Source organism: Chiroxiphia lanceolata, unplaced genomic scaffold, assembly GCF_009829145.1.
Source record: "Chiroxiphia lanceolata isolate bChiLan1 unplaced genomic scaffold, bChiLan1.pri scaffold_68_arrow_ctg1, whole genome shotgun sequence".
In the NCBI taxonomy this organism is placed as follows: Eukaryota; Metazoa; Chordata; class Aves; order Passeriformes; family Pipridae; genus Chiroxiphia; species Chiroxiphia lanceolata.
Genome location: NW_022476533.1, coordinates 68,726 through 83,444, shown reverse-complemented (window position 1 = coordinate 83,444; position 14,719 = coordinate 68,726). Strand labels below are relative to the sequence as shown.

The 14,719-nt window shown below is 67.1% G+C and overlaps 2 protein-coding genes across 5 annotated transcripts in view; both read left to right on the top strand.

The window, feature by feature from the left end:
* The first annotated feature begins 215 nt into the window (after positions 1-215).
* On the top strand, positions 216-3,598 carry LOC116781849 (3-beta-hydroxysteroid-Delta(8),Delta(7)-isomerase-like). 4 transcript variants are annotated; one of them, XR_004354998.1, is made up of 6 exons: positions 216-262; positions 446-760; positions 1,448-1,484; positions 1,582-1,712; positions 2,811-3,303; positions 3,440-3,598. XR_004354998.1 is itself a non-coding variant. In XM_032677620.1 (5 exons), exons 2-5 carry the CDS (start codon positions 463-465, stop codon positions 3,017-3,019), a joined length of 675 nt encoding a protein of 224 aa, XP_032533511.1. In that variant the 5' UTR covers positions 216-262; positions 446-462; the 3' UTR covers positions 3,020-3,598. The 4 variants fall into 4 exon arrangements, 1 of the variants encoding a protein (XP_032533511.1); XR_004354997.1 differs by having other exon boundaries at positions 2,811-3,372; XR_004354999.1 differs by lacking the exon at positions 3,440-3,598 and adding an exon at positions 3,336-3,366.
* Positions 3,599-4,218: 620 nt separating this feature from the next.
* The window catches only part of LOC116781845 (OTU domain-containing protein 5-like), an 11,095-nt gene continuing 594 nt past the window's right edge, over positions 4,219-14,719 (top strand). The window contains exons 1-6 of the mRNA XM_032677607.1: positions 4,219-4,971; positions 7,093-7,186; positions 7,291-7,355; positions 9,543-9,699; positions 12,527-12,675; positions 14,603-14,716. Coding sequence (XP_032533498.1) covers positions 4,402-4,971; positions 7,093-7,186; positions 7,291-7,355; positions 9,543-9,699; positions 12,527-12,675; positions 14,603-14,716 — 1,149 coding nt within the window. The 5' untranslated portion in view covers positions 4,219-4,401. The remainder of the gene's footprint in view (positions 4,972-7,092; positions 7,187-7,290; positions 7,356-9,542; positions 9,700-12,526; positions 12,676-14,602; positions 14,717-14,719) is intronic.

The window sequence follows — 14,719 nt, the reverse complement described above, 5'->3', positions numbered from 1 at the left end:
GGGCGGCCTGAGAAGCCCCGCCCTCGACGGGAGACCCCGCCTCCTGGTCCCACATCTCCCCAGCGGCGGGCGCGGCCAATCAGCGGGCGGTGGGGGCGGGCGGGGCGCGCTTCCATTAGCCGGCCGCGGGGGCGCCGCGCTCCCATTGGTCGGCCGCGGGGGCGCCGCGCTCCCATTGGCCGCGACGTTAGCGGGCGCGGCGCGGGGATAGCGGCGCGCGGGGCGGGCGGGAAGCGGGACGGCAGCGGCGGCGCGGGCTGAGGTGAGCGGGGCGGCGGTGGCACCGGCGACCGGGCGGTGCGGGAGGGGGGGCTGTGAGGGCAGAGGGGAAGCTCGGCGGTGCGGGAGGGGACCGTGCGGCGCGGTGCGGGGTCGCACCGGAGGGCGCTGGAGGGCGCTCCCCCCCACCTTTCCTTCTTCTAACTTCCGCCTTCCCTCCCCTCAGGGCGCGGTGCTGTTACCATGGAGACGAGCGCGCACCCCTATTGGCCGCGCTCACTGGCGTTGCCGGGTTACGTGGCCGGCGCGCGGCCCGGCTGGCAGTGCGCAGGCGCGGTGGCCGTGGCGGCGGCGGCGCTGCTGTGGGCGGGGTGGGCGCTGGGAGGGGGCGGGGCCAAGGGCGGGGCCTCGAGGAGCCCCGCCCGCCGCCTGGTGCTGGGCTGGTTCCTCGTGTGCTCCGGGATCCACGGGATCCTGGAGGGATATTTCAGCCTCCGGCACCGGGAGCTGCCCGCCGACACCGGGCTGCTGGCAGACGTCTGTGAGTAACGGGGGGAGCCGCTGGGGCAGGGGGGGGTCTAACCCCGGAGTGGGGCTGGGGGCCCTGGGGAGGGTCCCGGTCACGTGGGTGCCTTTGGGGAGGGGTCCCCGCGGGCGTCAGGGGGTCCTGAAGGTTCTCTGGACAGATGGGGAGGGGTCCCCAGGGGCATCAGGGGGCCCTGAAGGTTCCCTGGGCACATGGAGAGGGTCTCCAGGGGCATCAGGGGGGTCCTGATATTTCCCTGGGCACATGGGGAGGGGTCCCCAGGGGCATCAGGAGGGTCCTGAAGGTTCCCTGGACACGTAGGGAGGGGTCCCCAGAGACATCAGGGGGTCCTGAAGTTTTCCTGGGCACGTGGGGAGGGGTCCCCAGGGGCATCAGGGGGTCCTGAAATTTCCCTGGGCACATGGGGAGGGCTCCCCAGGGGCATCAGGGGGTCCTGAAATTTCCCTGGGCACATGGGGAGGGGTCCCCAGGGGCATCAGGGGGGTCCTGAAATTTCCCTGGGCACATGGGGAGGGGTCCCCAGGGGCATCAGGGGGTCCTGAAGGTTCCCTGGGCACATGGGGAGGGGGACACCTGGGTGCTGGCAGTAGGCCTTGGGGTCCCCGAGGTGCCCTGATCCCCTGGGGGGTGTGGGGGACACCTGCCTGCCCCCCACCCCCGGTGACCCCCCGATGTCCCCAGGGAAGGAGTACGCCAAGGCCGACAGCCGCTACATGACGTGAGTTGGGGAGGGGGTGCGAAGGTGGGGAGGAGGGGTCTGAAGGCCCCAGGGAGTCCGGGCTGAGCCCTCCGTGTGTCCCCTGCCCCCTTTCCAGGAGCGATGACTTCACGGTTGCCATGGAGACTGTGACTGCCTGGGCCTGGGGCCCCCTCAGCTTCCTCACCTTCCTCGCCCTCCTGCGCCGTCACCCGTCCCGCTACGTCCTGCAGCTCATCGTGTCCCTCGGTAGGGCTGGGACTGTCCTGGTGTCCCCAGCCCTGTGCCACCTGCCCCCTGCTTTCCTCATGTCTCCATCCCTATCTTCCCCACATCCCTGGTGTCCCCATCCCCCTGTCCTGATGTCCCTGCCCTGAGGGAGTGACAGCCATTCCTGTGTCCCCCAGCCCCATTCCCCCTGGTGTCCCCATCCCCCTGTCCTGGTGTCCCCATCCCTGTCCCCCTCCTCTCCTGGTGTCCCAATGTCCCCATGCCCCTGTCCTGGTGTCCCTGCCCTGGGAGTGACAGCCCTTCCTGTGTCCCCCAGCCCCATTCCCCCCGTGTCCCCATCCCTGTCCCCCTCCTCTCCCGGTGTCCCAATGTCCCCATCCCCCTGTCCTGGTGTCCCCATTCCTCTGTCCTGGTGTCCATACCCTGTGGGGGTGACAGCCCTTCCTGTGTCCCCCAGCCCCATTCCCCCTGGTGTCCCCATCCCTGTCCCCCTCCTCTCCTGGTATCCCAGTGTCCCCTGGTCCTGGTGTCCCCATCCCTGTCCCACTGCTCTCCTGATGTCTCAATATCCCCATCCCCCTGTCCTGATGTCCCTGGGGGTGACAGCCTTTCCTCTGTCCCCCAGCCCCATTCCCCCTGCCCCATCCCTGTCCCACTGCTCTCCTGGTGTCTCGATGTCTCTATCCCCCTGTCCTGATGTCCCTGCCCTGAGGAGGTGACAGCCCTTCCTCTGTCCCCCAGCCCCATTCCCCCTGCCCCATCCCTGTCTCACTGCTCTCCTGGTGTCCCAATGTCCCCATCTCCCTGTCCTGGTGTCCCTGCCCTGAGGGGGTGACAGCCCTTCCTGTGTCCCCCAGCCCCATTCCCTGTGGTGTCCTGTTATCCCCATCCCTGTCCCATTGCTCTTATGGTGTCCCAATGTCCCTATCCCTCTGTCCTGGTGTCCCCATCCCTGTCCCCCTCCTCTCCTGGTGTCCCAATGTCCCCATCCCCCTGTCCTGGTGTCCCCATCCCTGTCCCATTGCTCTCTTGGTGTCCCAATATCCCCATCCCCCTGTCCTGGTGTCCATACCCTGGGGGGGAGTGACACATGTCCCCATGTCCCCCCCCTCCCAGGGCAGCTCTACGGGGACGTTCTGTACTTCGCCACCGAGGCCCAGGCGGGCTGGACCCACAGCGACCCCCGGCCCCTCTATTTCTGGGTGTACTTCGTGGGGATCAACGGGCTGTGGGTGCTGGTGCCCGGTGCCCTCCTGCTCGACGCCTGCTACCAGCTCAGCGCGGCCCAGCGCGGCCTCGACCGGCCCCGCCACAAGGCCCACTGAGCCTTGGGGGACCCCCCTGAGACCCCTCAAGGGGTCACTCGGCACCAGGAGGGTCTTCGAGGCCTCCAGAGGGGGATTCGGTACCTCCCTGGGTGCCTGGGACCCACCCGAGGGGCAGGGACAGTGGCCTGGGTGCCCCTGGGGGATAGGGGGTGTCGGGGGTCCCACCCACTATCCCGGGGGTCCCACCCGTATTCCCAAGAGTGTGTGTGAGGGGGGTCCCACCCTCATTCCCAAGGGGTGTGAGGAGGGTCCCACCCTCATTCCCAAGGGGTGTGAGGAGGGTCCCACCCTCATTCCCAAGGGGTATGATGAGGGTCCCACCCTCATTCCCAAGGGGTGTGAAGGGGGGGGTCCTACTCTCATTCCTGAGGGGCGTGAGTGGGGTCCTACTCTCATTCCCAAGGAGTGTGAGGGGAGGTCACACCCTTGTTCCCAGAGGGGCTGAGGGGGGTCCCACCATCAATCCCAAGAGGTGTGAAGGGGGGGTCCTACTCTCATTCCTGAGGGGCGTGTGGGGGGTCCCACCTGCAATGTGAGGGGTCTGTCATGTGTTTTAATAAAGGAGATGGAAACAGAGCCGAGGGTCTGTGCTGGAGTGGGGCTGAGGGGGGTCCCGAATTTGGGTTCCCGAGTTGGACTCCCTTGGGAAGAAGGGGAGGGGGCGGGGCCGGCCGGAGATTGGCAGCTAAATAGGCGTGGTATATGCAGGAGGCGTGGCTTATCGCATCGGTCCCGCCTCCGCCGCGTCTGAGCCAATAGGAAATTAGGTCGCGCGTCGCAGCCAATGGGAAGGCGGGGTGGGCGGGACTACGCCTTGGGCCAATCGGGGCTTTGTCACCTCCTCATCCGTGACGGACAGGCCACAGCCCGCGCGGCAGCCAATCAGCACCCTCGCTCCCCTTAAGCCCGCCTCCCCGCCCTACGCGCCCAATCGCCGCGCGGCCGCGCCGTCGCCATGGCGACGCCGGTCCCGCCTCTCCCCCTTCCCCGCGGGCCTGGGAGGGGGAGGAAGAAGGTGGGGTGGGCGGGACTTCCCGCGCGGCTCTCAGCCAATGGGGGCGCCGCTCGGCCCCGCGCCGGCCAATGGCGCGGCGGGCGGCGGGCGAGGCGGAAGCGCGCGCGGGGTCAGGGGCCGCCGCTGTTGATGTTGACACGGGCCCGGCGGCCGCAGCGCCCGCGGCCCCTCAGCGCCGGCCCCGCCGCCTCCCGCGGGGGGGCCCGAACGAGCCCCCGCCCCGAGCGGGCCCCGGCACCGCCAGCACCGCGTGGGTAGCGCCCCGAACCCCCCCCCTCCCAACCCGCGCGGTCGCGCGGCCTCCCCGGTTCCCCCCCCCCAGCACACACCGGAGCCCCCCCCTTCCCCTCATGCGCGCCCGGCCATGACGATCCTCCCGAAGAAGAAGCCGGTGCCGGCGCCCGACGGCGACGCGGACTCGTGCCAGGACTCGGGCGCCGATCGCGGCGCGGACGCGGGTCCCGAGCGCGGCCCCGGCGGCGTCGGAGAGCCCGGGGGTCCCGGCGTGGGGGGGCCGCGGCCCAGAGCCTCGCCGCCGCCGCCGCTGCGGGGCTGGGCAGGACTGCCCGGAGCCGCGGGCTCCCCCCCGCCCGCCGGGCCTGGAGGGCCCGTCAGCGGCGGGCCCGGAGCGGCGGATGGGCCCGCGGCGCTGCTGGGGCTGGAGGCGGCGGCGCTGGGGCTGCCCGAGCCCCGCGGGCCCGGCTGCGGCGGCGGAGGCGGCGGCGGCCCCGGGCACAGCAAGAGGCGGAGGCGAGGCGGGGCCGGGCCCAGCGGAGGGCCCGGAGGAGGGTCCGGCCCCGGAGGGATCGGGCTGGGGCTGGGGCTGGGCCCCGGGTGCGGCAGCCCCGGCCCCGACGAGGCGGGAGGAGGCTACAACAGCGAGGACGAGTACGAGGCCGGCAGGGTGGAGATGGACCCGGCCACGGCCGAGCAGGTGCGGGGACCGGCGGGGCCGGGAAAGGAGGAGAGTTGGGGGGGACGGCGGAGGGACACCGGGATAACCTGAGGGGGTTTGGGGTCCATCCCCGAGGTGTCAACCCCTTCCCATCACTCGTGCGTGCGTCAGGCAAAGGTTTTATTCCCGTTTAGGGTGTTCACCCTCCAGGATCCCCTGTGTGTGCCCCCCTGGAATCCCCCTCTGTCCCTGCTGTTCGTGCTCTCCCTGCCATTCCCCTTCTTCCCCCTGTTTGTGCCCCCATGGGATCTCCCCTGGCATTTCCCCCTTTCCCCACTACCCTTACCCCCGTGTCCCCTGGATCCCCCCTTATCCCTGCTGGCTGTTTCCCCCTTTGTCCCCACTGCCTGTGACCCCCCCAAGATCCCCCATTTGTCCCCATTTCCACCCTGGGACCCCCCCTTGTCCCCACTGTCTGTAACTCCCCCCAGACCCTCTGCTTGTCCCCATTTCATGTGCCCACTCCTCCAGGACCCCCCATTTGTCCCCATTTCCACCCTGGGACCCCTCCCTTGTCCCCACTGCCTGTAACCCCCCCAAGATCCCCCATTTCCACCCTGGGATCCCCTCCCTTGTCCCCATTGCCTTTAACCCCTCCTGGATCCCCCATTTGTCCCCATTTCATGTACCCACCCCCCCTTGTCCCCACTGCCTGTAACCCCTTCCAGGATCCCCCATTTGTCCCCATTTCCACCCTGGGACCCCCACCCTTATCCCCCCTAACTGTAACCTCCCCAGGACCCCCTGCTTGTCCCCATTTCATGTGCCTCCCCTGAGACCCCCCCCTTGTCCCCACTGCCTGTAACCCCCCCAGGACTCCCCATTTGTCCCCATTTCCACCCTGGGACCCCTCCCTTGTCCCCATTGCCTGTGACCCCTCCAAGATCCTCCATTTGTCCTCATTTCCACCCTGGGACCCCCCCCTTGTCTCCATTGTCTGTAAACCCCCCAGGACCCCCTGCTTGTCCCCATTTCATGTACCCACTTCCCCTTGTCCCCACTGCCTGTAACCCTGCCAGGACCCCCCATTTGTCCCCATTTCCACCCTGAGACACTCCCCCCCTTGTCCCCACTGCCTGTACCCCCCCCAAGATCCCCCATTTCCACCCTGGGATCCCCTCCCTTGTCCCCATTGCCTGTAACCCCCCCCAGACACTACATTTGACCCCATTTCATGTGCCCACCCCTCCCTTGTCCCCACTGCCTGTAACCCCCTCCAGGGTCCCCCATTTGTCCCCATTTCCACCCTGGGACCCCCCCCCTTATCCCCCCTAACTGTAACCCCCCCAGGACCCCCTACTTGTCCCCATTTCATGTGCCCACTTCCCCTTGTCCCCACTGCCTGTAACCCCCCCAAGATCCCCCATTTGTCCCCATTTCCACCCTGGGACACCCCCCTTGTCCCCACTGTCTGTAACCCCCCCAGGATCCCCCATTTGTCCCCATTTCATGTACCCACCCTGAGACACCCCCCCCCCCTTGTCCCCACTGCCTGTAACCCCCTCCAAGATCCCTCATTTGTCTCCATTTCATGTGCCCACTCCTCCAGGACCCCCCATGTGTCCCCATTTCCACCCTGGGACCCCCACCCCCCTTGTCCCCCCTAACTGTAACCCCCCCAGGACCCCCTGCTTGTCCCCATTTCATGTGCCCACCCTGGGACCCCTCCCTTGTCCCCACTGCCTGTAACCCCCCCAGGACCCCCCATTTGTCCCCATTTCATGTACCCACCCTGGGACCCCCCCCCCCCTTGTCCCCCCTAACTGTAACCCCCCCCCAGGACCCCCTACTTGTCCCCATTTCATGTGCCCGCTCCTCCAGGATCCCCCATTTATCCCCATTTCACACACCCACCCCAGGACCCCCCTTGTAACCCCCCCCCAGGATCTCCCTTGCCCCCCCCTGCCTGTACTCCCCCCTCCCCAGGGATGCCCCCACGTAGCCCCCCTGGCCCCCCCTTGTCCCCACGCCCTCCCAGTGTCACCTGGGCGCTCCTGCGCTCCCCCCCACGACACGGGGGTCGTGTCCCCCCCTCCCTGCCCCCCCGAGGGCCCCCCCTCAGCCCCCGAGGGCCCCCCCCGAGCCCGGCTGTGTCTCCAGCAGGAGCACCGGTTCGAGAAGGCGCTGCGGGAGAAGAAAGGCTTCATCATCAAGCGCATGAAGGAGGACGGGGCCTGCCTGTTCCGGGCCGTGGGTGAGCCCCAGACACCCCCCAACCTCCTCCTGAGCCCCTCAAAACCCCAGCACGGGGCTGGCACCCCCCCCTTCACTGTCCCTTTGTGTGTCCCCCCCCCTCAGCGGATCAGGTGTACGGAGACCAGGACATGCACGAGGTGGTGAGGAAGCACTGCATGGACTACCTGGTGAGGCACTGGGAGGGGACTGGGAGGGGACTGGAGGGCACTGGGACGGATTGGGGGGCACTGGGAGGGGACTGGGGGGCACTGGGGGGCACTGGGAGGGGACTGGAGGGCACTGGGACGGCACTGGGGGGCACTGGGAGGGGACTAGGAGGGGACTTGGGGATGCTGAGGTACATGGTGGTTACTGGGAGGGGACTGGGGGGCACTGGGAGGGGACTGGGGGGCACTAAGGTACATGGTGGTCACTGGTAGGGCACTGGGAGGGGACTAGGAGGGGACTTGGAGGCACTGAGGTACATAGTGGTTACTGGGAAGGGACTGGAGAGCACTGGGAAGGGACTAGGAGGGGAGTTGGGGGTGCTGAGGTACATGGTGGTTACAGGGAGGGGACTGGGGGGCACTGGGAGGGGACTAGGAGGGGATTGGGGGGCACTGAGGTACATGGTGGTCACTGGGAGGGGACTGGGAGGGGACTGGGGGGCACTGGGAGGGGACTGGAGGCACTGAGGTACATGATGGTCACTGGGAGGGGACTGGAGGCACTGAGGTATATGGGGGATACTGGGAGGGCACTGGGGGACAACTGAGAGTTCTGGGGGGTGCAGGGATGGGCTAGGAGCCACTGGAGAGGGACTGGAAGGGCTCTGGGCTGCTCGGGGATACGCTGGGATGGGCTGGGATGGTGCTCGGTGTGCTGGGTGGGACTGGGCTGCTGTTGCTCCCCCATCCCCCCCAGTGTCCCCAGAGTTCCCCTGGTGTCCCCAAGGCTCCCCACTCATGTTCCCAGAGCACTCCCAGTGTCCCCAAGGCCTCCCACTCATGTCCCCAAAGCTCCCCTGGTGTCCCCAGAGCTCCCTTGGTGTCCCCAAGGCCCCCCACTTGTGTCCCCAGAGGTCCCCCAGTGTCCCCAGAGCTCCCCCAGTGTCCCCAGAGTTCCCCTGGTGTCCCCAAGGCCCCCCACTCATGTCCCCAGTGTCCCTGGGGCCACCCCCCATCCCCATGTCCCTCCTCATCCCAGGGGCTCCCGTGGTGTTCCCCCCGTGCCTGTGACATCACCAGTGTCCCCCCTGTGCCTGTGACATCCCCAACGTCCTCCCTGTGCCTGTGACATCCCCAATGTCCCCCCATGTCTGTGACATCCCCAACGTCCCCCCTGTGCCTGTGACATCCCCAACGTCCCCCTCGTGCCCGTGACACCCCCAAGGTCCCCCCCGTACCTGTGACATCCCCAGCGTCCCTCTGTGTCCGTGACATCTCCAACATCCCCCTGTGTCCGTGACACCCCCAATGTCCCCCCCGTGCCCGTGATGTCCCCAATGTCCCCCCCGTGCCCGTGATGTCCCCAATGTCCCCCCCGTGCCCGTGATGTCCCCAATGTCCCCCCCGTGCCCGTGATGTCCCCAATGTCCCCCCCGTGCCCGTGATGTCCCCAATGTCCCCCCCGTGCCCGTGATGTCCCCAATGTCCCCCTGTGCCCGTGACATCCCCAACGTCCCCCTGTGACATCCCCAACACCCCTTTGTGCCTGTGACATCCCCAACGTGCCTGTAACATCCCCAACATCCCCCTTGTGCCCATGACGTCCCCAATGTCCCCCCTGTGCCCGTGACATCCCCAACATCCCCCCCATGCCATCCCCAATATCCCCCCGTGCCCGTGACATCCCCAACGTCCCCCTTGTGCCCATGACGTCCCCAATGTTCCCCCTGTGCCCATGACATCTCCAACATCCCCCTCGTGCCCGTGACGTCCCCAACGTCCCCCTGTGCCTGTGGCATCCCCAACATCCCCCCTGTGCCTGTGATGACCCCAATGTCCCCCCATGTCTGTGACATCCCCAATATCCCCCTGTGCCCATGACGTCCCCAACGTCCCCCCCGTGCCCGTGACATCCCCGCTGTGCCTGTGACGACCTCAATGCCCCCCTCATGCCCGTGACATCCCCAACATCCCCTCGTGCCCGTGATGTCCCCCCCATGCCCGTGCCCGTGACATCCCCAACATCCCCCTCATGCCCGTGACATCCCCAACATCCCCCCCGTGCCCTTGACATCCCCAACATCCCCCTCATGCCCGTGACATCCCCAACATCCCCCCGTGCCCGTGACATCCCCAGCATCCCCCTCGTGCCCGTGATGTCCCTCCCCCCCATGCCCGTGACATCCCCACTGCCCCCCCCTGCCCCAGATGAAAAACGCCGATTACTTCTCCAACTACGTGACCGAGGATTTCACCACCTACATCAACCGGAAGCGGAAGAGCACCTGCCACGGGAACCACATCGAGATGCAGGCCATGGCCGAGATGTACAACCGCCCCGTCGAGGTCTACCAGTACGGCACCGGTGCGTGGCCTGGCACCCTCCCTGGGGCTTGGGGGCGGCGGGGAGGGGGTCCCCGAGGCACCACGGGGGTGCCAAAGCACAGGGACAGTGGGAAGGGGGTCCGCAAAGCACTGGGAACAGTGGGAATGGGGTCCCCGAGGCACCACGGGGGTGCCAAAGCACAGGGACAGTGGGAAGGGGGTCCGCAAAGCACTGGGAACAGTGGGAATGGGGTCCCCGAGGCACCACGGGGGTGCCAAAGCACGGGGGACAGTGGGAAGGGGGTCCCTGAGGCACCATGGGGGTCCCAAAGCACTGGGGACAGCAGGGAGGGGGTCCCTGAGGCACCCCGGGGGTCCCAAAGCACTGGGGACAGCAGGGAGGGGGTCCCTGAGGCACCCCGGGGGTCCCAAAGCACTGGGGACAGCAGGAAGGGGGTCCCTGTGGCACCACAGGGTGCCAAAGCACTGGGGACAGTGGGAAGGGGGTCCCCAAGGCACCATGGGGGTGCCAAAGCACTGGGGACAGTGGGAAGGGGGTCCCCAAGGCAGCACAGGGCATTGGGGACAGCGGGCAGGGTGTCCTTGAGGCACCTCAGGGGTGCCAAAGCACTGGGGACAGCAGGGAGGGGATCCCTTAGGCACCATACGGGTCCCCAAAGCACTGGGGACAGCAGGGAGGGGGTTCCTGAGGCACCACAGGGGTCACAAAGCACTGGGGACAATGGGAAGGGGGTCCCCAAGGCAGCACAGGGCACTGGGGACAGCGGGCAGGGTGTCCTTGAGGCACCTCAGGGGTGCCAAAGCACGAGGGACAGCAGGGAGGGGATCCCCAAAGCACTGGGGATGGCAGGGAGGGGGTCCCTGAGGCAGCACAGGGGTCCCAAAGCACAGAGGACAGTGGGAAGGGGGTCCCTGAGACACCACAGGACATTGGGGACAGCGGGCAGGGTGTCCCCGAGGCACCTCAGGGGTGCCAAAGCACAGGGGACATTAAGAAGGGGGTCCCTGAGGCACCATAGGGGTCCCCAAAGCACTGGGGACAGCAGGAAGGGGGTTCCTGAGGCATCACAGGGGTCCCAAAGCACTGGGGACAGCAGAGAGGGGGTCCCCAAAGCACTGGGGGCAGAAGGGGGGGGGGGTCTCTGAGGCACCACAGGGGTGCCAAAGCACAGGGGACAGTGGGAAGGGGGTCCCCGAGGCAGCACAGGGGTGCCAAAGCACTGGGGACAGCAGGGAGGGGGTCCCCAAAGCACAGGGGACAGCAGGGAGGGGGTCCCTGAGGCACCCCGGGGGTGCCAAAGCACTGGGGACAGCAGGAAGGGGGTCCCTGTGGCACCACAGGGATGCCAAAGCACTGGGGACAGTGGGAAGGGGGTCCCTGAGGCACCACAGGGGTGCCAAAGCACTGGGGACAGCAGGGAGGGGGTCCTCAAAGCACTGGGGGCAGAAGGGAGGGGGTCTCTGAGGCACCACAGGGGTGCCAAAGCACTGGGGACAGCAGGGAGGGGGTCCCTGAGGCATCACAGGGTGCCAAAGCATGGGGGGCAGCAGGGAGGGGGTCCCCGAGGCACCACAGGGGTCACAAAGCACAGGGGACAGTGGGAAGGGGGTCCCTGTGGCACCACAGGGCACTGGGGACAGTGGGCAGGGTGTCCTCGAGGCACCTCAGGGGTGCCAAAGCACGACGGACAGCAGGGAGGGGATCCCCAAAGCACTGGGAACAGCAGGGAGGGGGTCCCTGAGGCAGCACAGGGGTCCCAAAGCACTGGGGACAGCAGGGAGGGGGTCCCTGAGGCAGCACAGGGCACTGAGGACAGTGGGCAGGGTGCCCCCGAGGCACCACGGGGGTCCCAAAGCATTGGGAGAGTGGGAAAGGGGTCCCTGAGGCACCACGGGGGTCCCAAAGCATGGGGGACAGCAGGGAGGGGATCCCCAAAGCACTGGGGGCAGAAGGGAGGGGGTCCCTGAGGCACCCCGGGGGTGCCAAAGCATGGGGGACAGTGGGAAGGGGGCCCCTGTGGCACCACAGGGTGCCAAAGCGCTGGGGACAGTGGGAAGGGGGTCCCTGAGGCACCCCGGGGGTGCCAAAGCATGGGGGGCAGCAGGGAGGGGGTCCCCAAGGCACTACAGGGGTCCCAAAGCACAGGGACAGTGGGAAGGGGGTCCCCAAGACAGCACAGGGCATTGGGGACAGCGGGCAGGGTATCCTCGAGGCACCCCAGAGATGCCAAAGCATGGGGGACAGCAGAGAGGGGGTCCCCAAGGCACTACAGGGGTCCCAAAGCACAGGGGACAGTGGGAAGGGGGTCCCCAAAGCACTGGAGGCAGAAGGGAGGGGAATCCCTGAGTCACCACGGGGGTACCAAAGCACTGGGGACAGCAGAGAGGGGTCCTCCACTGGTGGTCGGGGGGTTCCTGGGGGTCCTTGGGTGATCTTGGGGGGTCCCCACGGAGCAGTGGGATGGTCAGGGAGTGCCCAGGTGCTGTTTTGGGGGTCCCCATGGAGCAGTGGGATGGTCAGGGAGTGCCCAGGTGCTGTTCTGGGGGTCCCCAATGTATCTACAGGGTGGTTAAGGGGTCCCTGGGCATTATTTTGGGGGTCCCCACAGAGCAATGGGATGGTCAGGGAGTGCCCAGGTGTTGTTTTGGGGGTCCCCAATGTATCTGCAGGGTGGTTAAGGGGTCCCTGGGCATTATTTTGGGGGTCCCCATGGATCAGTGGGATGGTCAGGGAGTGCCCGGGTGCTGCTTTGGGTGTCCCCACAGAGCAATGGGGTGGTCAGGGAGTGCCTGGGCATTATTTTGGGGGTCCCCATGGATCAGTGGGGTGCCCCCCGTGCCCGCAGAGCCCATCAACACGTTCCACGGGATCCAGCACAACGAGGACGAGCCGATCCGGGTCAGCTACCACCGGAACATCCACTACAACTCCGTGGTCAACCCCAACAAGGCCACCATCGGCGTCGGGCTGGGGCTGCCCTCCTTCAAACCAGGGGTAGGTGGGATTTGGGGGGCTGGGGAGGGGGCTGCCCTCCTTCAAACGGGGGTAGCTGGGCTTGGGGGGCTGGAGAGGGGGCTGCCCTCCTTCAAACGAGGGTAGGTGGGCTTTGGGGGTTTGGGGAGGGGGCTGCCCTCCTTCAGACCAGGGATAGGTGGGCTTGGGGGGTCTGGGGAGGGAGCTGGGGCTGCCCTCCTTCAAACCAAGGGTAGGTGGGATTTGGGGTCTGGGGAGGGGGCTGCCCTCCTTCAAACTAGGGGTAGGTGGGTTTGGGGGGCTGGAGAGGGGGCTGCCCTCCTTCAAACCAGAGGTAGGTGGGCTTGGGGGCTGGAGAGGGGTCTGGGGCTACCCTCCTTCATATGGGGGTAGGTGGGTTTTGAGGGGGACTGAGGGGTCTGGGGCTGCCCTCCTTCATATGGGGGTAGGTGGGTTTTGAGGGGGACTGAGGGGTCTGGGGCTGCCCTCCTTCATATGGGGGTAGGTGGGCTCTGGGGGTTTGGGGAGGGGGCTGCCCTCCTTCAAATGGGGGGTAGGTGGGCTCTGGGGGGGCTGAGGCTGCCCTATTTCAGACTGGGGGTGTGTAGGACTGGCGGGACTGGGGAGGGGGCTGGGGCTACCCTCCTTCATATGGGGGGTAGGTGGGCTTGGGGGGTCTAGGGAGGGGTCTGGGGCTTCCCTCCTTCAAACGGGGGGTAGGGGGGCTGAGGGGGGTGTGGGGAGGGGTCTGCCCTCCTTCAAACGGGGGATAGGTGGGCTTTGAGGGGGCTGGGAGGGGCCCCGGGCCCCCCATTGCCATGGGGTGGGAGGGCCCCCCCCCTCAGTGCAGGAGGTCTCGGGGTCCCTCCCTGACCCTCCTCCCCTCCCTCCCTGTGTGGGCAGGGCCATGGGAGGGGTGTGGCCACACTTAGCTCCACCTCCAAGCCCTTATTTGGACCTGGGGGGTGTGGCATTGTGGCCCTGCCCCAGGGGGTGGGGCCTCCTGGGGGTGGGGCCTGAATAGGAGGGGTGTGGCTTGTTGGGGGTGTGGTCAACTGTGACCTCATCCCAGCCAATCTGTAAGCTGCTCAGGGGTGTGGCCTACAGGTGTGGGTGTGGCTACACATTGCCCTGCTGGAACCTCATTGGTGCAGGGCTAAGAGAGGGAGCCTGCGGGGGTGGGTGTGGCCTGAGGGGGCGGAGCCAGTGTAAAGGAGGTGTGGCAAAGGGTGGCACCACCCTCCTCTGGGATCAGTGGGAGTGGCCTCCCCTCACCCCACCCCTTCAAGCAGCTTGTGGGAGGAGCTGTGCCCATGGGGGTGGAGCCTCAGGGGGTGTGGCCTTTGGGGGTGTGTCCAGCTGGAACCTGGGGGTGTGGCCTTGAGGGTGTGGCCTCATCACAGAGGGGGCATGGCCTGTTAGGGGCATGTCCAATAGGGCCTTCATGCAGGGGCGTGGCCTGTGGTGGCCACACCCCCTCAGCAGCAGCTTGCCCAGTGCACCTATGTGAATGGGGGCGGAGCCTTTCTACCTATTTTGGGGTGTGACCTGTTTTGGGGTGTGACCTAGAGGGTGTTATCTGTTGGGGGTGTGGCCTGTTGAGGGTGTGACCTGGAGGGTATGGCCTGTTTTGGGATGTGGTCTGTTTTGGGGCATGGCCTGTTGGGGGTGTGGCCTAGAGGGTGTGGTCTAGAGGGGGCATGGCTTGTTTGGGGTGTGACCTAGAGGGTGTGGCCTAGAGGGGGCGTGGCCTGTTGAGCCATGTCCCAATGGGCCTTTGGCACAGGGGTGCGGCCCCGCCCACACCAGGTGTGCTGGGGGGTGGAGCCTCCCTGTTGGGGGGTGTGGCCCGGTGTGACCCCACCCCTTTGTACCTGGGGGGTGGAGCCTTCCTGAGGGCGTGTCCCGTGTGGGCGTGTCTGAGCCCGGCCCCTCCCTCCCGGCGCAGCTGGCGGAGCAGTCGCTGATGAAAAGCGCCATCAAGACGTCGGAGGAGTCGTGGATCGAGCAGCAGATGCTGGAGGACAAGAAACGTGCCACCGACTGGGAGGCCACCAACGAGGCC

Bases quoted from the DNA above. Each gene is read 5' to 3' on its own strand.
- LOC116781849 (XM_032677620.1), top strand. From the start codon at position 463: ATGGAGACGAGCGCGCACCCCTATTGGCCGCGCTCACTGGCGTTGCCG. The intron at 761-1,447 runs GTGAGTAACGGG...CGATGTCCCCAG, and splicing joins CGGGCTGCTGGCAGACGTCT to GGAAGGAGTACGCCAAGGCC. The intron at 1,713-2,810 runs GTAGGGCTGGGA...CCCCCCTCCCAG, and splicing joins GCAGCTCATCGTGTCCCTCG to GGCAGCTCTACGGGGACGTT.